This window comes from Lepisma saccharinum, chromosome 20, assembly GCF_977018435.1.
Source record: "Lepisma saccharinum chromosome 20, izLepSacc3.1, whole genome shotgun sequence".
NCBI lineage: Eukaryota > Metazoa > Arthropoda > Insecta > Zygentoma > Lepismatidae > Lepisma > Lepisma saccharinum.
In genome coordinates this window covers 637,032-663,511 of record NC_139248.1, presented here as the reverse complement: position 1 = coordinate 663,511, position 26,480 = coordinate 637,032, and the positions used below count along the sequence as shown (strand labels likewise).

The window sequence follows — 26,480 nt, the reverse complement described above, 5'->3', positions numbered from 1 at the left end:
TTTATTTGTTATTTTGTAGTGGTTTTGTTGTATGTAAGCTGTTTGCACTGTCTTGTTAGGTTCATCTTTTGGTTTCTTTTTGGTAGCCACAAATGTATTAAGCAATATTTATTTTTGAAAATGGTCACACCTTTTTTTTTCAGCAAATAGGGCTTTCTTTCATTTTCTCTATTTTTGCTTTTCAATTTTCCATCATACTTCAGAAATTATCTTTGTATTTGCGAAGATGGGGATGAGTGATGATATGATGAAATTGATGAATGGACACTCACAAACGTCCATGCCCAGGCCAGGATTCGAACCCGGGACCCCTGGCATTGTAACACGATGTGCTAACCACTCTGCCACGGGGGATGGCTCCTATTTTAATAACATTTTTCATGGAACTAATTGTTCTGTTCTAAATGTTTTATAGTTTTAAAATTATAGTTTTGGACATCAAAGGAAGGTCTTATTTGCTATTTACTTCAAGATCATTAAAGGTATTAACAAAAACATTAGAAATGGACCAATTTGAAATTTTGCCCATACTGATAAAATACTGAAATGAAATTTGCTGAGTCCTATAACCGATATTCTACCAATCTGATCAAGTGCGATGTTCCTTGCAGTACATGAAAGGTTCATTAACTTCTTTCATACATATTTAACCAGGTAAAGGTAAATTCCAACGTGCATATAGCACCGTGCCATGAAGGCATATTTAGGGGATGTAAGGGTAGGGCCCCACACATTCTCGATGTCGTCCATCTTGGGTGCCTAAGGAACTAATTGTAGTGCTTATTTTTTTACATTTTTTAAATCATTGTTTATGGTCGCGGTGGCTCAGTCGGTTACGCATCTGACTACCATGCTAAAGGTCCCGGGTTTGATCCCCGGCTGGTTCAAATCCGGGAACTTTTCTAACGTTGGAAGCGGCCCCGGTGCCCACCCAGCGTCGAATAACATGGGTACCTGGGTGTAAAGGCGGTCAGGGGCATGGTGCTGATCACATCACCCCATTCACGACCAGATCAAGAAAGTGTGGGGCGTTACCCCCGCACCCCCTATATGGTGTGGTGCTAACCACAGGGGAACACTTTACCTTTTTTAAAAATCATTGTTTACATTGATGACACTTCTTTTCAAAGATGCATTACAGGTGATGGTGTGTTTCATTTATTTACAAGGATCCCACTCCCCCACAACACGTTCATCATCACACATCCTTGGAACAAGGGAAATGCAACTAATCCTTCACTGTAACAATGACTAAATCAGAATGAATGAATGAAAGAATGAGTTAAATCTTTTGGTTATATCAGCCCATATGGCTATTTTGCACCCTTCAAATTATACAGGAAAAGTTCCTTCATCAAAAATCCTTAACTAATTTTTAAAAGGAGTCTCTTGAAAATGGTTAAAAGGGACCTGCACAGGACAAACACAACACATCAAATACTTCCCATCATGCAATTAATACAATGAACTGTGTAAAAAAATCTAGCCTTAAACCAGTTAAAACAGCAATACCTGAGTAAGATCTAGGAAGGTACTCTAGACCAGAGGCGAAGATATAGTACAAGCAATGCAAGCACTGCTTGCATAATTCGAATATCATTTAATGTACTTAATGTTCTAACCGTATTTAGTTTCCATCACACTCGATTTCGCGAAAAAATGCGGCCGCAAACTCCCCCAGCAGCTCTGTAGCAAGCACCAGCCTCAATGCTTGCAACCGTTCTGCGGGAAAATAAGGCCTCCGAAGGAGTCACATGGCGAAGCGTAAAATTCTGGTGGAACCCGTCCACAAAGCTTCTACAAAAAGCTGTGCTTTCCGAGCTTGCGTGATTCCCGAAAATAGCCGAGTTCAACCGAAAGCAGAAGGATTCATCTATGGGTACGTTGCCAGCAAAAACTAGTAACGAATATTTGTCTTCATGAACACGTAAACAAGATCGCAAATATAATAATAATTGTTAGTCATAAAATAACTAAAAGAAGTTATTATCACTGTTCTAAATTCCATATATATCATATTATATTACAAATTATTTTAGACTTCGCGAAATGTAAAACGCGTAAAAAAAGTTGACATTGGGAGTTGGGGCAGTGGAATTTCTGCACCCCCGTGAAGAGTTTTCTCAGGGAGGGAGGGAAGATTGGACGGACCTTGGTCCTGCACCCTGCTTCCTGGTCGGTCCAGCGCAAATTACGCCAGAAGTGTTGACCGCTACCAGTGTTTGCAACTGCCAAATTATTTACGCAGTAATTCAAGTGAGCTCTTTCACAAATTTTACAATCAATAAATTGACTGCTTTTGAATAAAACTTGGGGTGAAAATAAAGCTATCTGAGAAAGAACTATCTACTGATATTTGTACATGGCATAGAAGTAAATCATATACATTCTGCATATTATGAGCACAAGAATATGTTTTAATGATTGATTGATTGATTTGTTGTTTTAAGTCCACTTTATGCACAGTAAGGCTAATCGGGACTGGACCTACAGTTTAAGATGGGATCTGAAACACTTGTGCCTCCACCGGGTATCGAACCCGGAACCCCTTGATTACAAGGCGACGACACTACCACTGCGCCATCGGGAAGGCCCGAATATGTTTTAAGTTCTATTATTATGACGCAAGTGGTGTTCCCAGGGTCTTTTTACGGTCCCCATTTTGTCATCTTTTCCTTCCTTTGACATTTTTTCTTAGATATACTGGGCCAAAAGGGGGTTATGTTCTCCATCCCCCCCCCCTTTGCCCCGGGCATGCCATTGAATGACACTTTATTACTTAAATATTAATGTACATACTCGTTCTGCTGAAATGATTCTGATTCCTCCGCGTAATTTTTATCTCCAAACTGATATATCTTTCCTTTGTGACGGATAAAATTAAGGAAATAGGTCGGTATCACCTTCTGTTGTTTCAGAGATTTTCAAAGTGATCTTGTGTGGATGCTTGCATTTGCAGTTGTGGAAAGCACGTGGGATAGTGTGAGTGTTTGTTGCTTCGTGTTTTGTGCTGTGAATTTATCGGAATGAACGCGTATTTAGGAACGGTTGATGTGAAGTGCGGGTGTATTATTGAGCAATTGAAAATTGCTTCGTTTAGCTCGAGAGAGATAAGTGTTAAAATGAAAATCGTGGAAGGGGGTCGACCAACACCGCATTTACCGGACTTAAAACAAGTTAGCCCAAGGGGCTTTGTGCGACATTTCCAAAGCAATTTGTACCACAAGTTTATTTGGCTAGCAGGTTGTGAAGCACGCAGTAGGTTGTACTGTTGGCCATGCGTATTGTTCGCCGTGCACAAGACGAACTCCGTGTGGTCAAGTGAGGGATACTGTGATCTGAATAACGTGCACAATGCATTACAGAGACATGAAAAAGCAGGATCTCACATAAGGGCATTTTTAACTCTGAAGGAATTCGGAAAATCTCGTGTGGATTTTGCTCTGGATCACCACAGACTAGTAACAATCGAGCGCCATAACAAAGTTGTTCGTCAAAATCGCGATATTTTAAAGCGTCTTGCAAGTGTAACAACCTTTCTTGGTAGTCAAGAATTATCATTCCGGGGACACAATGAAAGTGAGGCATCATTGAACCGTGGAAATTATGTAGAACTTGTAAATATGTTGGCAGAATTTGATACTTTGCTGGCAAGTCATTTGGAGAATTCTACAACATTTACTGGCTTGTCAAGTGAGATTCAGAATGACCTTATTAAAAGCACGAGTGGTGTCATAACGGACGCAATTAAGGCCGAGGTAAGTGAAACCAAGTTCGTAGCTATTATGATCGATGAATACTCGGACGTATCACGAAAATCGCAACTTTCGACGATGTTTCGTTACGTGACGAAGTCAGGAAAAATTGTTGAGCGTTTCTGGGGGTTTGAGGATGTCAGCAGGAACTGAACTGCAGCTGTAATTGCTGCCCACGTTGTTGAAACAATTCGAAAACTAGGCTGGGAATCAAAATTGGTGTGTCAAACATACGACGGGGCAGCCGTAATGGCAGGGGATCTCTCGGGGACACAAGCACGAGTCAGACAGATTTTCCCTAGTGCAATTTTTGTTCACTGTTTTGCACATTGCTTAAATTTAGTACTTTCTCAAACAGTGAGCAACATTAGTGAATGCAAAGTGTTTTTCTCGACGCTAAGTGGCCTTGCTTCTTTCTTTTCGCATTCGACAAAAAGAAATGCTGCTCTCGACGATATAGTTAAAGCAAGGTTACCTGAAGTGGTTCAGACCAGGTGGAACTACAGTGAACGGCTTGTACAAAAAACGTCCGAAAATAGAGTGAAGATAATTGAAATGTTTGAGGACATTATTGGCAATGCACAAGACTGGGACAGTGAAACAATTTCTTCTGCGGGTGGTTTCTTGGCATTCCTGGATAGTTTCGAAACCAACTTTTTTCTTCTCTTGTTTGGGGAAATATTTTCCTTGACGGGATATTTATTTAATGTGCTGCAAACAAAAACTATGGATATTGGATTTTGCCTCAAAGAAATTGAAAGTGTCAAAAGTGACATTACCAAGAAACGAGAACAATTTGACATAATTTATACAAGGACAATAGATATTGCAGGAGTACCACAGCCGAGAAGGAAGAGGAACAATGTAGGCGACACAAAATCTCAGTACCAACGTATATATTGTGAAGTTATAGACAACATCATAAGCCAACTGTCTTCACGTTTTGAAAACCTTGAGGCCCTACGATTTGTTGAATTGCTCGATAGCGCGAAATTTCGCATGTATGCTGCTACATTTCCAGAAACTGCCTTCTCATCGCTTATGCAACTGTACATCCAGCATTTTGACAAAACCTTGTTGCACACCGAGCTCAGTATTGCCTATTCTCGGGATTGTTTCCGCAATAAGAGTGTAAAGGACATCTTGAAGTACATTGTAAACAACGAATTACAACAAGTGATGCCCGAACTCCACAAACTGTGTCTGCTAGTACTGACTATACCAGCCACAACAGCGTCAGTTGAAAGATCGTTTTCAACGCTGAAACGTATCAAGACATTCGCCAGGAACAGCATGGGTCAGGAAAGGTTGTCAGCCCTTGCTCATTTGTCCATTGAGAAGGAACTATTAAAGGAACTCAAAATGGATGAAACTAAATTTTACGATTGTGTGCTTAAACATTTTCTAGAGAAGAAAAGAAGAATGGAGTATGAATATCGTCACTAAGGGTGGCATCCAATGGACCAAGAGTTTGAAATTTATTGTGGTGAGTACATCGTCTATGCATGTGTTTCTTTGCTTTGAAATGAATTTTTTATTGTTTGTGTTTAACTTTTTATTTAGTGTTTAAGTTACTCCAATGCGGTTTTTAGGGTGCCCAAAAATACTAAATTACATCATGCAGCGTAAAATAAACAAATGATTCCCATTTTTTTTTATCTAAATCGGTTTGGTCACCGTTTGACCATATTAAATAATAATGAACAAATAAAGGTACTAATAAGTAAGTAAGAAATTCCGTCTCCCTTTAGTCGTATGCGGAAAGTTCGCATATGCAAAACGTTTAATATCATATGAATAATGTTACCTGGATTTTTTTTTAAAAAGTAAATGTGACGTTTGCGGATCATATGGTTTATTTTTAGTACAGTCACTTTATTACGATATTTTGACAAATCCAGCGACTGGGTAAATGAGGCTATAAACCTTGAATCTTTCCCCTCGGCATGTCGTTGTACTACATGTTTTGTTGTACTGAAACATTGCTTGCCTCCTTCGTAAGACTACGCTTCGCTACTGCTCTAGACGTATTCTTTTTCTTTCCTGGCTTTGTAAATTTTTGTTAAAAATGAGTATAATTCATCCATCATGTATTGTTTTGTTTTTTCTTAACCCGAACTGTTTCTGTTAGTACTTTGGTTTTTCAAGAAACCAAAAAATCTAGTAGACCCGGTGGAATCCTTCCCTACTTACTTAAAGCATGAACTGAAGTGTTTAATATTTTATTTAATTATGAAAACACAAATGTTTTCTACAATCTGGACACTAAGAAGAATTTGTCCCATCTTGAAATATTGAATTCTCACTGTAACGACCCTGCGTGGTCGCCACATTTAATGACCCTGCGAGGTCGCGATATTATATTTTGTTAAGAAGGTTTGGATAAAGAGTGCATGCTAAAAGTCCCTGCGAAGCGTACGCTTTTAATTTAAATGTGTTAACGGATCCACCTCTACGTATTATTTGACCCTGCGTGGTCGCTGTATTCTGTAAATGCTAACGGATCCACCTCTACGTTTATTAGTTTCGCTTATTATTATTTGACCCTGCGTGGTCGCTGTTTTCTGTAAACGCTAACGGATCCACCTCTACGTTTATTAGCTTCGGCCCGCGTGGTCCCTGTATTCGGTGAATGTTATCATTTATTGTCATTTATACTGTTCAATTCGTTGAAGAGTCCTGCGAGGCTCAATATCAATTGTATTGTCTGAATGCACACAGTTTTAGTTTATATTGACACGTGCAACTAGTGATTTTCCCACTAGTGTTTTCTTAATGTAACTTCTTGGATGTTTCTCAGTACGAAGTTTGCTATATGTAAAAAAATGAGTTAGCAACGCGTACTTGTAGTTAAAATTTTCACCACCCATGCGCCACCGCGAGTATAAAGCCAGCGCAGCGAGGCCCGGAGTTCAGTTGGCTTTCAGGTCGGCTCACGATAAGATCTCTCTTACCAACGGACCTGGAAGAAGGATCACTCCGCTCTTGCGAGAGTCCAAGCATCCTAAGGAAGGAAGTTGCACTCCGCTTTCCAGCGAGAGAGGTTGAACTCTGCCTTTGGCAAGAGAACCCACTCCACTTTTGAGTGAGAGATACCCCACTCCGCTTATTGACGAGAGAGAACAACTCCACTTTAGAGTGAGAGGACCCGCTCCGCTTGCTGCGAGAGGTTTCCTTCCCCTATCAACCTGCGGCACCCCACCAGGGTAGTGTGGCGTTGGGTTTCCAGACAACCTACTCTCTCTTTCAGGGGAACCCGTGACGACTGCGGCGACCAGGTCATAAATAAAATTAGGTCCCCATACTCCCCATTGGCGCCTCAGTGCAAGGAATGAATTGGATGTTCCCTGTTCCTCCCCTTTTTCTTTGAGTCTAAAGGTGGTACAGGTAAAAGCATGTAAGGGATACAGGTAAAGACTCGTGTGCTAACGGACATCTTTGTGTTCAGACTATAATAAACTTTATAGATATATATATATATATATAAACCTGGTTTAATCTTTCTTTACACCCAGCAAGCCCTGAGATATTTCTGTGTCTTTGTACTACGACTGAATCAGTTAGCACATATGGGTAAACTTTTGCCGACCACCCAACTGCAGTGTTTAGCGTGTTGAACGCAGCCAATACCAGTACTCCTGCGCCATGGTGCTGAGCACTGCGTGGGTGGACGTTGCAACACACTATTTCCCAGTTAAGCAAGGGCGTGCACAGAGGGTATATCTGGAAAAACTTCATAAAATTCGAATGGTGAAATTGTAGCGTAAAAACATGGGTGAGGGGTGCCATGAATGACAGCAGAGTAAGTGCCTATGCAAATTATACTAGTGGTGGTGATGTTTTATGAGAATTTTCTTAACTGGGGGGGAAAGCATTACTCAATGTTTTCCCCACTTTGAGCACTGCTGCCCTCCCCCCTTCCCCCCACCTGAGGAAAAGTCCTGTGGGTGGCCTTGCTGTTAAGTGATTGTTTTTGCACTTTTGGAATAAAAACTAAGCATTTCCAAGAAGTTTCAAGAACTTATAATGTAGAAAACATAGAGTGTTAAATTAACCACTTTTGAAAATGACCATTTTGAATTCCCCGACTGTTCGGTGTTATGACCTTGATCAAAATGTAAACATAAACATTGGTGACATCTTGCCCTGTTCCCCTGGAACTTCCAGTTTAGGCCAGTACAGATTCACCATCATATGAAGATATAAGCACTCGTTTTCATCAATTGTGCAAAGATAGTCAGAAAGTATTTGTTAAAGTTTTACCATGAAAGAGTGGACTTGTTGAATCCTTTGGATGATCAACTTCAGTGCAGATTATTTTGTCTTTGTGGCCACCAGTTGTACATGCAGACATACAAGAAACTCAAAAAATACAAAAGTTTAGATATATTCAATTTTTCTGTAAATGGAAAAGTGAAGGAAATAGAATGTTATAAAACTGATATTGTAATGTATGCTGAAGTGAATAAATCTGCAGAAATAATGACAAATACAAATGTTAGTAAATATGTGTGTGCTATCAACTTAGCCTTTGCGCCTGAGGGATTTTGGAAAAACCTATGATAAGGCATGCCACTATTACTTGCAAGACTTTACTTGAAACAGTATGGGAGCTTTCAGGCTGAAGTGACAATGAACACATGAATTCAGTTTAAAGCAATTCATTCACCATGCATGTGCAAACAACAGACTGAGGCGACATGATGCACGATTTTCATAAAACTAAAATTATTTGCACCTGTCATATGTCCTTTCTTGCAAGTCTGTTGCAGACATTAAAACACACCCATGCCCTTGCCGGGACTCGAACCCGAGACCTCCGGATCAAAGTGAGTTGAGTCGATCATCCAACCACTCGGCTATCAAGGCCGGCATAAAACTGTTAGATTGGCCTCTTAATGTAAATGCATAGCCTACTTTTCAATAAAAATGTTAATTGTTATCGAAAACAAATAAGCAGACACAAAAGACATAAAAAGTCTTTGAAACATTTTCTACACGTTTTTCATGTTACATTTCATTTGCATGAGAAATATACAGTGCGTCCATTTCGATCTTCAGCCGAGAGATCGGGAGAAGCGTGGCGGGCGGCGCTGGTGGAGATGCCGACATTTGCGGCCTGTAATGCCCGCTTATTTTTATGGACATATGCAGACATTTATATAAATATTGCAAAACGAGCACTAACCTCTGTTATAATTTATCATCTGTAATTCATCCAAGTTCTGACCTTATATACACAAAAAAATACGCTTTAAAAAACAATGTAAAGAGCCACAGATAATAAAACATTTTAATCATAGTTTTGACCAGTAACGTCCTGCTTAAGTTTATATCCTTGAAAGAGTTTTGTGTCGATGGGGATCGTTTGGAGGTTTCGAATGTGCAACACTGTATCAAGATTACGCTGCAGACGAAACCGTTAAAAGTCAATGGTGTTCGTGAGCTTCCTTGCAATCCGAAATCTCCGAGCTCGAGGTTTTTGTTCCTTCGCGACAGAGCTGTGAATATAGTGGCGAGCAGATGTAAACCAAGAGCGTGTTAATTTCGTACTGTGCGCAAGTGTGTTATTATTGGTTACTTGCCGTTACTTGTTTGTGTTGTTGCAGTGTGTAGTGTTTTGTGTCAGTAAGAGGATTAGAATGCCAGCCGCAAGGTTCACGTTACGAGGGGGGCTGATAAGTACTCGGCCAGACCCAGAAGGACTTTAGCTACAGGCACGAAAGTTTCAGGCTAATCAACGTATTCTCCCCGAAAGTCTACACACTTGGCACTTGGTGGATATCAGTTTGAACAACTCTTATAACACAGGTTAGTGCACGTTTTGCCATATTTATATAAATGTCTGCATATGTCCATAAAAATAAGCGGGCATTACAGGCCGCAAATGTCGGCATCTCCGTCAGCGCCGCCCGCCACGCTTCTCCCGATCTCTCGGCTGAAGATCGAAATGGACGCACGGTAATAGCTGCTTAAACACTGCTATACGAAGTCGTAATTTTTATTTTTAAACAAGGGAGGAAGTGAGTCATTCATTCATTTATTTCAGTGATCAGAGCCCTCCCCCCCAAATTTTTTTTTGACAAGTCGGCGCCTCTGGACTGTACTGAGCTGGGTGCCAATACTCTCTTCGTTTCGCTTGTACCCACAGGTTTCTTCTCTCTATGTCCTTCGGAAAACTGAGGTGTGATACTTGATTGACTCAATAGTTCCAGATCGCAAATGTGTAACACAGTGGTGGCGATTAGGGGGGGGGGGCGAAGGGGCAACTGCTCCCCTACCTTTTGCTAATTTTCCCCCTCCACTATGCTAAACCTTGTCTAGAAAGGGAAATAAACTATCCTTGCCCCCCGGTTTTGGAACCCAATCGCCACCACTGTAACCCACTCCAGCCACGTGTGAGGTGCAGTCTGTGATCCATTTTCTGGATGCATGTAATGTTCCAGCTGCGGAGATCCACCGTCAGATTTGTGAGGTGTATGGAGAAGGAATAATGAGTGCTTCAATCAATGGTAAGAAGATGGGTGAGACAGTTTCATGGTGGACAGGTTAGTGTTCATGAAGAACGAAGTGGTCGACCGTCTGTTGTGAATCCAAATTTGATTCGCCCGACCCTGTGGCTGAGTGGTTATCACATCGCGCTGCGACGCCAAGGGTCCCGGGTTCGAATCCCGGTCGGGCTTGGTTGTTTGTGAATGTCCATTCATCAATGTCATAATTTCATCACTCATCCCCATCTTCGCAAATTAGCCAAGAGGCACAAAACGCGAAGTAAAATAAACTAAATCAATCAATCAAAACCAATTTGGTTCGTTTAGTGGAAGAGCAGATTAGGGAGAACAGATGATTCACTTTGTCTGAGCTGTCATTAGAGTTTCCACAAATCTCCAGAACTGTGCTGTATGAAATTGTAACAGTGAATTTGAAATTTCACAAATTGTGTAACCATTGGGTCCCTACCCAGCTCTCCGAATGACAAAAAGGAAAGAATGGGAAGTACGTTAGAGTTTTTGTAACGGTATAGTGAGGAGGGGGAGGAGTTGTTGGATCGGATTGTGACTGGAGACGAGACATGGGTTTTGCATGAAACCTCAGAACAGAAACGAAGCACCATGGAGTGGAGGCACTCCGCGTCACTGTGGAAAACGCAACCAAAGCCAAAGCTTACAAAAAAAAAAAAAAAATCATGTACACTGTGTTTTGGGATAGGCATGGAGTATTGTTTGTGGAATTTATGGAGCGTGGACAGCACATCAATGCCGAAACATATTGTGTGACACTTCAAAACCTGTGTCGTGCAATCCAAAACAAACGATGTGGCATGTTCAGTCGGGGTGTCATTCTCCTTCACGACAATGCTCGTCCGCATATGAGGGCCTCCCGATGGCACAGCGGTAGTGTCGTCGCCTTGTAATCAAGGGGTCTCGGGTTCGATACCCGGTGGAGGCACAAGTGGTTCGGATCCCACTTTAAACTGTAGGTCCAGTCCCGATTAGCCTTACTGTGCATAAAGTGGACTTGAAACAATATCAATCGTCCGCATGTGGCAAATGCAACTCAGGAACTCCTGACGACCTTCCATTGGGAAAAACTACCACACCCCCCTTACAGTCCTGATCTTGCCCCATCTGATTTTCATTTGTTTCACCACCTTAAGGCATTCCTTGCTGGAAAAAAATATGGTACTGACGAAGAACTGAAACGTGCAGTTTCCGAATGGTTCTCCATTCAGGCGGAAACGTTCTATGATAGGGGTATAACGAACTTGGTATCTCGCTGTGATGCATGCTTGAATTCTTACGGCGATTATGTGTGAATGTTGTACCATGTATATATTCTAACCCCTATAAAGGTCATGCTATTACTATTTATATTTTTCATTTTATTGCTTGATGTAACTTACTTTCCGAACGACGTATATTATTATCATATTTTTTCATTTGATCCAATACAATACAATACATTCCAAATAATCTCGGATAATCTGAAATGTATTGACTTGACATCATTCATTAGTCATTCTCAGTCATTTATTCATTACGATAGAAATGTGTAGAGTATTTTTTAAAAATTCATGTTTGTGTTCTTAAAAAGCGTATGACCTGGCATCAGTTGTTGTTACAACTATGGCGGAAACGATGATGCAGTTAATGTAACTGGTATTTGGTGCGCGTGTTACACAATTATAATCATGACAGACCCATCTAGGATTCCCAGAAGCATGCTTTGTGCTATATGCCTCCAACCGCTGGCAATTAGAGGTAACCTTTTATTTATTATCGATAAATTTCATATGTTGAAAGTGCTACACATTGTGTCATTGTCTGTCATGCTGCCACCTTTTGATGGCCATAGTCTGGTCATATTAGTCGCACCCGGTCTTAAACGTCAAGAGTCCATTATATTATTTACGTATTTGTATATTTAGCTAAAACGTACGAACGAAAAAGTTTTGTATGTAATAACATATGTAATAAACTGGAAAGTAGATGTTATTTTGAAGGGGATAACCGCCAACTCTCTCGAAGGCTTCAGAGGTGTAGGGTAGGTAAAGAAACGCACCTATACTGTAAAAATGTTTTTACAAAAGTGTAATTCGAGAACAATTTGTGTACCTTTTCGATAATCCAGTCCTCTAACCTAAATTGTTTCCAATTCCGTAAACGTGAAATTTTAGCTACTTAAGTTTAATCGTTCAAGTGTTTCACTATTTTACTTAGGTTTGCGTTTCTACAAATTCAACAGTAGAAAGAAAAATCACAACCTAAGTACGGTACTAGTTTTTCTTACGGCTTGGGTTGATGGTATTTCACGATAAAACATAAACATCAGTGACATTACTCAGGTGATGAACATCAGTGAAATACCATCAAATCAATTCGTAACAAAAACCTGTGTCACCTAGCTTTTCATTTTTCTTTTTCTATTATTGTTAACAGTTCGTTATATCGGAGACACATTAAAATCGGATATTTTGTGTTTTGCATGGTTTGTACTTACCAATGTGTATTGTGGAACATAGTACAAGGTGCCATTATGCATTTTACACAAAACAAACACAATTTTTCACGTAGAGAGTAGTATTTGTTATTCCTTTTTTCGCTTCCGTAACACAATAGGGCGGGCACAGGTTGACTAGCGTTGTTGTCATTGTAGGTATGCAGTGTTTCCAACCTTCACAGAAAAATACCTACAATAGTGTTCGTCACATGTGCAAATTGTACATTATGCACTGGTAGCTGACGGATAGCCCCACGAACCATTTCCGATAAGGTTAGGTTAGGCAAGCATAGTTTAGAAAAAGGGGTTTGAAACACTGATAGGGGTTTACGTCATCAAACGTATGCAGCATCCGGTTCACGTAACGAAAGCAATTGCAATTGTGTGTCGGTGAGATATTTCTCTTGAAAAATAAATGATTTCCCGGTGAAATAGATTCCACGATGAAAGAAAATATGTCGAACGTTGGAAACCGTAGGGAAACTCATATCCGTAAGTAGTTTCTTCTGCAAAAAAATGAAGAAATGTGTCTCCGATATAACGAACTGTTACCCTATTATTTAATTTGCAGAAGCACAAACAGGTAATATTTTCCTTGTACATTACATCATGCCATGGGGTGTGTGGATGGGAGTGCAGCTCCACATTTTAGGGTTCTGATTCTTTGCAATGGATGATATTCATTGTGATGTTAGCAGCGCAGAGCATGATGGGAAATCTGGCCAAAACCGCATAGTCTGGCAAGCTATGGCAAGCGTGAAGCGAAGGAATTGCTGCGTGCATGAAAATGACCCTATGTTTAACCTTTTTTATTGTATATTTTCAAATGAAGTTTGCTTTTGGTAAATTAATGCATTGTGTATTGGTATGTATGTATGTTGTGTATGTGCATGTCATTGCTTATGTATTAATTGTAACAGAACTTCATACAGTTTCATCGGTTGTTAAGATGGCATGATTTTTCCAATGCGGGGTGAAATATGATTGATTGATTGAGTTAGTGTTTTAAGTCCACTTTATGTACAGTAAGGCTAATCGGGACTGGATCCGAACCACCATGTGCCTCCACCAGGTATCAAACCCGGAACCCCTTGATTACAAGGAGACGACGGGGGTGCAATATGAATCTCATTTTAAAGGCAAGTACTGTGTTATTTGACAGTTACGTTACTCTTTACATCCGCATGCTTTGCAACGTGTGTGGTTGCTGTACGATCTCTAATAATGTTCACAGAAATTTTGAAATACTGCATATCACTCAACCGATGCGTTCACAGTATGCGTATATTTGTATTCACTTTTCAGCATATCTTCTATGCCTATCTCAATACAAATACGAAAAGTGACAATGATACGTTACGGCCTTAAAAAATATAGTGCACATTTTGTACTTCGGAACATTTCTATAAATTATCATTTTCACGAGGCTGCTTTTTATTCACTTTTTTTAAATTCTCTCCACCGGGAATTGAATTTTGGATTTTTCGATTACGAGGGGATAGCATTAGCCACTTGACTATCGGATAGATTCGTTTGATTCCATGAGAAACAGGCTCCATAGTTCTGTATTTTTTTTCGTATGTTACGTAGCTTTATACAATGGTATTTTGTGGCAAATAACATCTTTTCAGATACTCTAGTAATTTTTACGAGTCTTAGCAAAATGTGAAAGGCTACATTTGGCATATAATCGTTATATTTGTACCTTGATTCACTGCCACAAAAGCTGTGAGCGCAATGCTTATCAAACGTGTTTTCAACGGGCTCTGAAATTTTTGCCAGAATCATGGCGGCGGGCATGTTTTCGCGCAATGAATTGTGTGTGGGGGGAGTTGTTCGCTGAATATCACCCATTTGGTTACCGTACCTTTAGCCCTCTGTACCCCATCGAGAAAGTGTAACATTTGGCATGGTTTATGGTAAGTATGTTGTTTGTGAACTTTTTTTGTTGTTTTTAGCTCAAGGAGATGTTACTTTGAAGTATAGTATGCTTGGGTAAAAGTTTACTATCCATCGGACACCTATAACTTCTGAGTTTTCGTCAATTTTTGACATTCGTACTTACCTATCTGCTTTGCGGAACATTCCGTGAATGGTTTTTGGGGCTATCCATTCCAGAATCGGTGCAAAATTTAAACAAAAAAATTATCTTCATTTGAAATTTTTGACTCAAATTTCCCACCGATTCCGGGCTCCACCCCTGGGGTAATTGACCTACCGCCCCCAACAGCTAACGTGGCCCCGCCACCGCTCCGGCTTTTTCTATAGACTCCCTGTTAAAGGCATGTTAGAAATTGGCCAGAGTCACCTGCCCCCAAATGAGTCCCAAACTTTTAAATTTGAAGAAATCCGTCTCCAGGATACGGAAAACTTACCTGAATTTTACACAAAACACCTTCCCGATGTTAGACAATACTACAGGAACTTATTACGGTAAGTAGTTCCTTCTGTAGAAATGAAGAAATCTGTCCGACGGATAGTAAACAAGTACCTATGCTTGTTACCGTAGTGTGCTATCTAGTGTGAAGCAGATCAGCCCCAAGGCTTCGTGCAAGTGAATATAGCACCCAACACGACATTCCACAAGAGCAGCCATAATTTTACGTTTGGGACCGGTAGCAATTTTTGACGTGTTTCACTCTTTTAGTGTGCATACAACCAGATTTTACTAATAAGTAGTGAAAGTGCTCAGAGATAGCAGTTTTGTTATTAACACAGACTATGGTTTGGAATCTTCCATTATTTATGTTTTAGCTTTCTGGATCCAATTTTATATTGCTTAAAATATCTAAATCTGTCGATTAAAACAAAATTCAACATAATTCCCGAGAGGCTACAGTGGAACAACGGCCCTGCAATTTGTACAGAAGAATGAGGAATGCATGGAGAATACTAAAAATGTTTGAGCAAGGATGTTTTAATTTCACTGAAACTAATATCTGCATTTTAAGAATACGGAAAGCAATATTAGGCTATACATGGAGTGCTAGCTTTTGAGCAGTGTTTTAAATTGAAATGCACATGATCTATGGCATGGCCTAACCTCTTACATAAATGCACCCTTTCTTTAGTTGTTGCTGGGTATTTTATTTTCATGCGAGTGACAAGTACTTTCTTTTTCTGCGCACCATGGAAAAATTACTGCATAGTGTTTTGATACGGATTGCTACTGGTGATACGTCACGTGAGGTAGGTAGGAACCGGTAATGGTTCCAATTGTTTTATAATTTTTTTTCAAATTCTTCTAGCAGGAAGACTACTATCATAGAATTTTGGCAATCATTGCTTAAAGTAATGAGCACTGTTTGGATTTCGAAAAAAGAACTTAAAAATTACCTTACGCAAGCATGCAAGCTTGCCATGGACAATGTATTTTCCATTGACAAGCGACTAAGTATCGTAGACTAGTGGGAATTTATGTAAAAGTAAATCAAAATGCATTTAGGTACTTTATTTTAATGCTAAGAAACCAAACCTGCCCTGCCTAACCTAACTACGAAAGCATACATTGAACAAAATCTTAAGTAATCGCTAAAACTTCACAGTATGTGTTAACAGAAGTAAATCGAAGTCGTAGCATGATGATGAAATCGCAATAGAACAAAAGGAACTTGGGCCCAATGGGTATTGCATTCCCAAGTGCTTTCGTTGTTAGGACAAATTCCTTTTCTGGAGTACATTCACTCCTTTTTTTCCGTAAAACATCCCTAACAGCGGCAAGATATATAATTTTTGAAGGTATTTACCGGAAACTGGACAAAGGGAAATTCTGCAAGAACACAGAAATAAAATTTTAAAAATGCATGCCGAGACAGTTTCAAAAAATGTTCCGGTTAGATCGGAGCAATCCAACTTTCACTGCTCGCTGCTTCATCCTTACATTCCTGTGATATCGTCTGCTGCACTTGACACATTGCTTGTTCCCAGTCACTGCAGTAAATCTTACGCCCCCTGATGTCACATCAGGATTTGCCAATTTTCAATCTGATACTTTCAATACCATTCGGAGATACAAACATAACATATCAACATCAAAAAGATAAAAGACAATGCAGTGTCCTGTCACTCCTTCCTACTCCATGTCTGGCTGGCAACTCAATTACATGCCTAAAACTGGACTTTTAATATTTAATATCAAATTACGTTCACATCCATTTGCTATTCTTTCCCTCAAGTTATGACTTTCAAAACTAATATTTTTCCACAAAAACACTACAAAGCCAATGTATAATACATAATTCCACATGTTTTGTTCATACCAGAGGGAGATAGAGGTGATGAAAATGATGTACCACCAATAACTTTCATTCCTCCACTATAATACATCTGCATGAGCCAGAAACAAAATAAATCCTTTGCATAAAACATAATCTTCATGTGACACGCAAACATTTTTATTTTCTCGGGATTTGGAGTGGTCAGGGTACCAATTTTTGTGTGCCCCCCCAGGAGAAGTCAAAGTGAGGAAATACTGATTGATACCTAACCTAAAATTCTATTCTACTGAAAACTTACAATTAGTATAACACTAAGCATGTAGGATCATAATTACAATGCTAAGAGCACTGAACCTGATCTGTCCAACATTCTCTTGTAAACATGTAGGAGTAAGATAAGAAATTGGAGCCCTTAATGAATTGTAAAACCGTGAGGATTATTTCAATTTTTTTTTTAATTGATAGGTTTCAATGATTTATGTCGCATAAAATGTGTGTAAGAATTTACAATACCGAACCCCTCCCCGATTTTTGTAATATTTCGCATACTCACTAATTGAGGCCTCCGAATCACAAATTTGAAGTTAAAATTTGGGGGTCACCTGTAGAAATTGCAAAAAAAGCAAAATTGAGTGGTCCGCGATCACAAACCATTCTTGCTAAGGTTAGGTTGGGCAGGCAGTTAAAGTTAGGGGTCGTAGAACCATGCATGGGTAGCCGCTAGGTTAGGGAAGCATAGTTAAAATGTGGGGTCGTAGTAATATCAGGAATATATAAATTTCGTTCTAAAACATATAATATTGCAATAACCATTGTTTTCGTGGAGAAATCCAGGGTTTGTTCCGATCGCGGACTACTCACTTTGGCTTACTTTGCAATTTCTACATGTGGCTCCCAAATTTCAACTTGAAATTCGTGATTAGGAGGCCTCAATTAGTGAGTCTGCGAAATATTACAAAAATCGGGGAGGGGTCCGGTATTGTGAATTCGCTCCAAAATGTGTTTCAGGGCAAATAATGTTAGATAAGGGTGGCAAGTTGATGTGATTTACGTGGATTTTTGCAAAGCATTTGATATGGTTAATCACGAGGTACTAATAAACAAACTGTCAGAACAATTACGACAACTGCTTGCTTCCTACTTACAAGACCGAAAACAGTATGTTATGTACATATAAAGTCAAACATCGTCCAAGATAAGTGTCAAGTCAGGAGTGCCTCTGGGAGCCAACCCAGGGCCACTACTTTTTACGTTACTTATAAATGGCTTACCTGACTGCCTAGAAAACAGTGACAAATTACTCTTTGCTGATAACCTAAAATTTTACAAGACAATAATTACGACAGATGACAGCATCCACCTACGGAATTACATTAAAAAATTAGAAAAGTGGACAAACGACAATGACTTAGCAATAAATATAAATAAATGCAATTACATAACATTCACACCTAAGAAGCACCCTGTAGAATATATAACCTACTCTTGCTACACATGATGCAGTAAAGGATCCGGGGGTAATTTTTGCATCTAATCTAAGTTTCAATAAGCACCTAAATCATGTAATTAGCAACTTGCTGAGGAACCTAGGGTTTATTCTTAGACAGGGAAGGGAATTTAGAAACACCAAAGCACTCGAGACACTGTATTTTTTGTATGTAAGACCAATACTAGAGCTTGCATCCGTGATATGGAATACAGATAAAATATAGCATATTAATGATATGAAATACAGATACGATAAAGCATATTAAGGGGATCGAGAGAGTTCAGAAGAAATTTCTTCGGTACATAAAATTCAAAATGGAGAAAGTATATCCTACATTTTAGCGCTATGACAATCTTGTCTCAGAGTTTCACTTCACAAAGCTGCAAGAACATTTCATGAAAATATACTCATAAAATATGAAATTAATAAATAAGCTATACTGATGCAACAAATCTCTTTATCAAAAGTCAAACTTCGGGATCCCTCACTGATAACGAGACACAAATATGATATATTTTTAATGAAGTGGGCTAGAATTGACATCATAAAAAAATCACCAATATATAGAATGTGCAACTTTATTCATGTTTGGTGAATAAAAGACGCGGTTGATAATAGTTAGACGTATGCGAGTTACTAACTTTTTTCGCGAAACTTTCTTGTATTGTTGGGAAGTAAGTTAGTAACTCTTTATTGAAAAATAAATTTAGAACTGGGTTTGAAAATTCATGCACCAGGCAAAACCTTTTCAGGTGCCATGTCTGTATTTGACTACTACTGTTGAACTTTTGTTGTTTTCCATTGTTAGATCCTTTTATTATTGTTCTGTTACGTTGTCCTATATATTTCTTTCTACAGATTTTAGTGCAAGAATATGCAACGATCATTGCTAAAATTAATACTCAACCACAGTCTATAGCAACTGATAGGTTAATGTCAGAAATTACACAGACCAACTGACACATTGTGTAACCTTGGACTTGAACTTATTTCATGTTGTTATCAATATATTCGAAAGTTGAGAACAAAAGTGTTAATAAAGCATAAGCAAATATGTTGATGTAGAAATGTAATGTGTGTAATGCATTTAATTGTTTTCTGAAAATTAAAAGAAGTTTCAAGTCTGAGGAACACCCTGATATGAAGGTTGAAAAGTCATGTTGTTAGGTGGTTTTTTTTTTTTGCATGGAAATATAGACTGCCTTCGTCAGTATATGTAGTGCTTTTTTCTACCATGGAAACAAGGCTTAATCATATTACATTGGACATTTTCTAAGGGTAATTTAAGGTCTCTTGCTATAAAATTGTACCAGATATTCCTTTACTGTAGTCTTGAATAAGCTATTGATTTGTGAATTAAAAGTTTGCCCAAGGTTTTTTTTTTTTTGTGAAGTGATTTTTGGAATTTTCCTTTTACATTTTGGATCGTTGAGTCTAAATAATTTCAGGTGTTCTTCCCCAATTGGCATGGATACTTTGGGATGTGTGAAATCCCATAATTTTATTCCCTTCTAATTCTTTTTCTTCTTTAATGTGGTGAACGCGTAAGGAAGAAAAGGAAAGTGAGCATAATCTATGTGAATTATAGTTTTATTGTTGATATAGTTACATTGACAGAATTGAAAGTAGATATTGTAATTTGAATTATTTTTCTTGCAGACCCTTTGAGGCCGACAGGACCACGCATTCCATTGCTTTTGAGATGTGGCCACTCCTCTTGCGAGACATGCATACGGACTGCAATCAAATCTTCACAATCTCTGCAATGTGGTGTGTGCAAACAACCATCTCCCCTTGGACAAGGGGACATCGCAAAGGATTTTCCACTGAATATCTTTGCATTAGGCATGTTTGTCTTGAAACGCAAGGGAGTTCTGGAGGAGTAAGTATTACGGGTTGTGATGATATTGTACACAGTGCGACTATTTGAAATCTGAACTAGTGCTGTAAAAAATAACAAGTGTTTATAGAAAATTACTTACCTGGGATCATTCAAAGTAGGACCCTCCTGCATCCACATATTGTTGCGCTCTGCCTACCAATGCATGGAAGGATTGCTGGAATTCTTTTTGTGTAATGCTGTTTAAAATCTTTGTCATAGCCTTCTTGATTGTTTGTACATAATCAAAGTAGGAACCTTTCATGCAGGTTTCAGTTTTGGAAATAAAAAAATAATTACATGGAACCAGATCCGGTGGATAGACAGGGTATGACAATACACAGATTCCCTCTCAGGCCAAACAGTCCTTCACAATCACAGTCTTTTGACTTGGCCCATTGTCATGAAGCAGACGCCAGCTGCCATCATCCCGATACTTGGGCCTCACACATGTTATTCTGTGCATCAAATGTTTCAGTACCTCAAGATAAAATGCAGCAGTCATGATCTGTCCTGTTGGCCAGAAATTCCTCATGGACATTGCCCTTACTGTCGCAAAAAATAATGAGCAAAGTCTTGTTTTTTGACTTTGACTGGCACAATTTTTTTGGCTTGTGGAGAGTTCAGAGACTTCCATTCAACACTTTTGACGTTTTGCCAATGGATCATATTAGAAAACCCATGTCTCTGCAGTGATCAACTCTTGTCCTGTTTTCCTTATTTCTTAACAAATGAGACACGAAATGAGCACAGACCTTCCTGTTCATTAAATCTTGAGTTATTATTTGCCCCAGAGTTTCCTTGTTCACTTGTAACTCTTCAGCAAGTATTGGAAGTGTAGCATTTTGGTCTTCAGTAATGTTTGTCCTCATTTTCTCAACCAATTCTGGTGTTCTCACTGTCCTTGCTGCACCTGCATGCTCGTCGTCTTCAATTTACTCCTGTCGTTCATTGCAATGCCTGTATCATTCAAATACATACGCACAAGATGAACAGTTGTCCCCATGCACTTGCTGCAACATGTGAAATGTTTCCGTAGCAGTTTTACCTAGGCACTCACAAAACTTGTTTGCTCTTTTTTCCATGTTGAAGTCACAATGCACTTTCACGACATGTGACCACACGCAGCAGTGTCACTCAAGGTCAATGAGCTCTGCATATATTGTTTGTGAGATACCTTGTTTGGACCACAGAGAAAATAAAATTAGTCCCGATTTCAAATTGCCGCACTGTGTAATGCCAAGACTATTGCATTGACTGTTGAATGTTTTGCATCAAAAGTATTATATGATTGTGTTTAATTTTCTACTTATTCATTTTTATTATGTGTGTCAAGTTTATTTTCTTACACACTAGTTGAAATGAAAAAACAAAATTTTTTTTTAACCAAGAGGTTTCATCTTCACTAAGAAAGCTTTTTCAGTGACTGATTGTACAGTAAAAAACTTTTGTACACGTGTGCAACAATGTTTTTTTTCCCCTCTTCAGCAATCACTTTAGTAAAGCAATATTTTTTAGGAAGCCCATTATTTGTACTGATTGCAGTTCTCAATTTCTTGCTATCTAAAGTTTGATGAAATAAATTTTGTCGTTCATATTTAGCCTTTAGCGGTAGGATGCTCCACATGTGGACCACTACCTGTAAGCTCATTTTGACGGCTGGGCTACGTATGAACTTGCACCACTTGATGCCAGATCCAAAACCATTTCACTTCTGTCTTTATTCTTTGACATATTTCAATTACAACACAATACGAGTGTTGGATGGTTTTTAAGAGCTAATTTTAATTTAGTTTTTAATCAATATAAATGTAAAACATGCTTTTCAAATCCACAGAATTTTTATTTAACAAATTGTATAATCAAACTACAAATGATTTACACTAACTTGCATTATACAGTTCTGGAAGGTGGTGGCTCCCATTTTACACTTTGGCTTATTCCACATATTCTCTCTGAAGGTCATTACACAATTATCTTTCTGGCAATTTCCAATCGGTGACCACACAGAGTTTTTTAAGTGGAAAGTATGCATGTAATTTTAAATAAGTTGTAGTTTTTGCGTGATTTTCAAAACTTGGTCTCCACTGAACCTCTAATGGCACACCCTGGAAAACAGTTCTCAGACTATGTATACCTGTATACAATAGAGCAAAGTCTTGTCGATAGTGTACACAGTGAAAATAAAATAACTATTGCAATTACAACAATAAAAAAGAATAAAATCAATCCCATTTCATTTAAGAAAATGTGTCCCCAAAATTTTCTTCCAGTGTCGACCCTATGCAGGAGTAGACAAAACTAAAAATATTTTCGGAGACAGCTTTTTTTAAAAATGTATTTTATTTTGCACACACTGGCCAAGAAATCCGTGAATCCAATTAAGATATGCTATGAAATCTGATCTTAAAACATTTAATGTATTAATTAATACAAGATTGGATTAAAAGTAATTAATTCTTGTGCTGGGAGTGCCTTCCGAAGGAAGGCTTAACTAATTCTAATGTATGGCCGACTCTGCCATATCACTGCAGATTTTAAAATTCGGCTAGCAACAGTGTAAAAATTTGTAATGGAGTCTTTTTTCTGATTTAATGATCCATGTGATACAACAGAAAACACATATTGTACTCGTTGTATTTTTTTAAAAAAAAGTAATGAAATTTTTGTAACTCAAAATATTTTTTCAAGTATTTTTTTCAAACTGAATTTTAAAAAAATCAGGTCCCAGGTGAAAATTTTCAGTGCCATGGTACATGTATTTTTCTACCCTCTGGCCCTATTGCTGCTGAATGCACCAAAATTTGCAGAGAAGTATAGCAAAAGACCCTTCTTCGAGGACATATACCCATTTCACCAATTCTCTTTTACCCCAACACACTGAACTTTGGATTGTGGTGCCATATTCATTTTTCAGGTTACGTACGACTTACTCACTTGATAAACAATAAATAAAATAAAATACTTATTTTTACTTACGTTCAGTGAGTGTATGTTGAATAATTGACAACGTTACAGGGACCACTGTCCCCTTCTTCAGGTCGGTTTATCTGCTTCACGGTTGCCCACGAAATTTCGTCAATAGCAATGGCAAGGATTAGGTTTACATGGATAGGATAAAATATTGGGATTCCATTACAACTGACTTCTTTTTAACACTAGAAGCGCCAGGATTTTTTACTACTAAGAAGTGTCACCTCCGATCAAAATGTCCGGTATTTAAAATTTGACCATTTCTCAAAATGGATATTGCCAATAATCATCTTATTACTAATAAAATCATCTTATTAATAATAAAACAAAATATTTTGTAAAAAAATACAAAATTATCTTGAAACCCAGAGATTTTTATTTTCCATGCACTAATTACAACAAAAATATTCATTTTCTTCAAGGAAATAAGTTTCCGTCATGAAATTTTACATATTACATTTTTTGCATTTCTGTACCTTTTCTACACCAGAGACACATTTTCCACAAACATATTTGTTGCACATTGAACAAATGTCACTTGTTTTGTTTTCATTGCACAATGCCACCTGGCATTGGTGCCTCTTTCGGGAAACAGAGCCACTTACATTCTGTGCATGTTATATTCATGTTGACAATATTTTATTGGGCTTTGCATTCAAATGTCCTTCTCTCAGTTCCTCAGCTAATTCTATCAAAAAGTTATGTCTCGTAACATTCCTCCTCGTGACTGCCTTGTAAACTACCCATGCGTTTATTGCTGCCAGATCTAACATATTGTAAAACACATGTACCGGCCATCTACGTAATGAAGCACGAACTGAATATTTGCATGCCATTTGATCAACATCATCAACACCGCATTTAGTTTTGTTGTAATACTTGATTGTTTCTGGGAGTTTCTTCTGGCTTTGCAAATCTACTTCTACATCTGAATGCACGGAGCTTAGGAGTAGAACATTTTTGTTTGGTTTAGCTTGGTATGCACACAATGTAATGTCCCTCTTTTTTAGCAAACATGTTTCATACACTTGTGTTCTAATATTCATAATTTCATTAGGAATCTCCTTTCTATTTTTCTTCATAGTGCCAATTAGGCTTGTCTTCTTCTCCTTTAGCTTCTCAGTGAGTTTTAGCAATGTGAAATAATTGCCAGTAGTTACATTTCTACCTGCATTTAGATAAGGTGAAGTAATTCTCAATACAACATTTTCAGGTACAGTAACATTATCATTCCTTGATTCATCTTTCCCAAGGTATGGAAAGCCATTGCACATGTATTTGGAATGTACGTCCACTAGCCTCCAAAATTTTATACCAAATTTTTCTGGTTTGTTTGGCATGTACTGTGTAAATCTACACCTCGCTTTCAAAGGAAACAATTGTTCGTGAACTGTCAGATTTTCCCCTGGGCTGTAGCAACTCCTACAATTAGCTATAAATTTGTCCCAAATTTCAGAGCACAGTGCAAAGTTATCAGTTTGTAATCGTTCACATCTGGATGATTTTGAATTGAATCTAAGATATTTCATTTTTTCCCTGAATCTGTTTCTTGACATTGTTTGGTGGCCCCCAAGTAGTTTTCCATAAAAAATCGTAGTCTATAGAACTGCACCCATACGCTCCTCTAGCATATAAAATAGCCAGGAAAGCGTCAAGTTCTTGTAATGACAAACACCAGTTGGGTTGCTGGTTTCGAGCTGCTTCTTCTTCCGTACACTTCTGTATGTGTCGAAGCATGGAATCGTCTACAAGAAGTCGCCATGCACGGGCAACGTTTGAACCAACATGGCGTTTTGCGTATGGAGTGGGATCTGCTGTCTCTCAATACATTTTGAGCGCTACGTCACCCTCCAGCATGTGCTCTTGCTCTCACTCTCTCTCGCTCTCTCTCTCGCTCATATATAACATTGTGTGCATTGACACCCACACACACAATATCATACACGCGAACATGGACAGTACATTCACTTATATCCATGTATGCTTGCACACAGACATACACACACCTGGTTCATTAGTTTGAAGATTCGTTCAATACTTCATCGTCTTCGGAATCCACAGAATCAGTTACATCATCACCATCCGTTGTGGGAATGTAGTCCATATCATCATCAGTAAGATCTGGGTCCTCGACATCGGATTCATTTTCACTAATCTTCTGTAATACTTTCAAATATTCCTCTGGACTGAGGACACATTGTCTAGAAAACATGCTTACAAACTGCAGTGTTCAAACAAAACTGAGGCTTCACTTTCTCCTTCTTATCAGCTTAGACAATATGCCAACATATATGGGCGAGTCCAAAAGAGGAAGGAAGAATAGGGATGGAAACTGTAAGTGCAGCGTTCCAATCGAGAATTGGTTTTCCATTGAAATACATTAGCGGTCAAAATGACCGGCAACGGCGCTTCTAGGTAGAAACAAATATTTTCATTAGTATTATTTTTTTTGTAAATAATGCATAGCAGTATTAATGTACTGCAAATTTAGGAAAAGTCACAAAATGTCAACGCATGAAGAAAAAGGTTTCTGTACAAAGCAGAAACTGCAATTTGAAATACTGTCAAAATGACCGGCTTGGCGCTTCTAGTGTTAAAAAAGTAAAAAAAAGGTAAAGTGTTCCCCTGTGCTTAGCACCATGCCATGAAGGCGTATAGGGGGTGCGGAGTTAACGCCCTACACTTTCTTGATCCGGTCGTGAGTGGGGGTGATGTGATCAGCACCATGCCCCTGACCACCTTTACCCCCCAGGGTTTCCCCCATGTACCCATGTTATTCCACGCTGGGTGGGCGCCGGAGCCGCTTCCAATGTTAGAAAAGTTCCCGGATTTGAACCGGCCGGGGATCAAACCCGGGACCTTTAGCATGGTAGTCAGACGCGTTACCGACAGCCACCACGTTATGTAAAATTTCCCCCTATTAAAATCTATTAAAACCCCACTGTTACACTACATGAGGTCGTGATCTCCCCCCTCTCTTTTTCCCCTCCGCATTTTGTCATTCAAAAGTGAAATAGCATACGACTCGAGCTTCGCGCTCTACGTCTGGGGTAACATTGTATCCGATTTCCTCATATTCCTGCTTTTTCAATTTTTAGCATTCCTATCCAGAGTTCGTCAATGTTACCGTCTTCCCTATTAAGTTTATTTTCTCTATTCCTACATAT

General features: G+C 38.7%; 1 protein-coding gene across 4 annotated transcripts in view; it reads left to right on the top strand.

The window, feature by feature from the left end:
• The first annotated feature begins 11,880 nt into the window (after nucleotides 1-11,880).
• The window catches only part of qin (tudor domain-containing protein qin), a 268,711-nt gene continuing 254,111 nt past the window's right edge, over nucleotides 11,881-26,480 (top strand). For all 4 annotated transcript variants that reach the window (XM_083141929.1, XM_083141928.1, XM_083141925.1 and 1 more), the window contains exons 1-2: nucleotides 11,881-12,016; nucleotides 20,121-20,343. In XM_083141929.1, coding sequence (XP_082998055.1) covers nucleotides 11,947-12,016; nucleotides 20,121-20,343 — 293 coding nt within the window. In that variant the 5' untranslated portion in view covers nucleotides 11,881-11,946. The remainder of the gene's footprint in view (nucleotides 12,017-20,120; nucleotides 20,344-26,480) is intronic.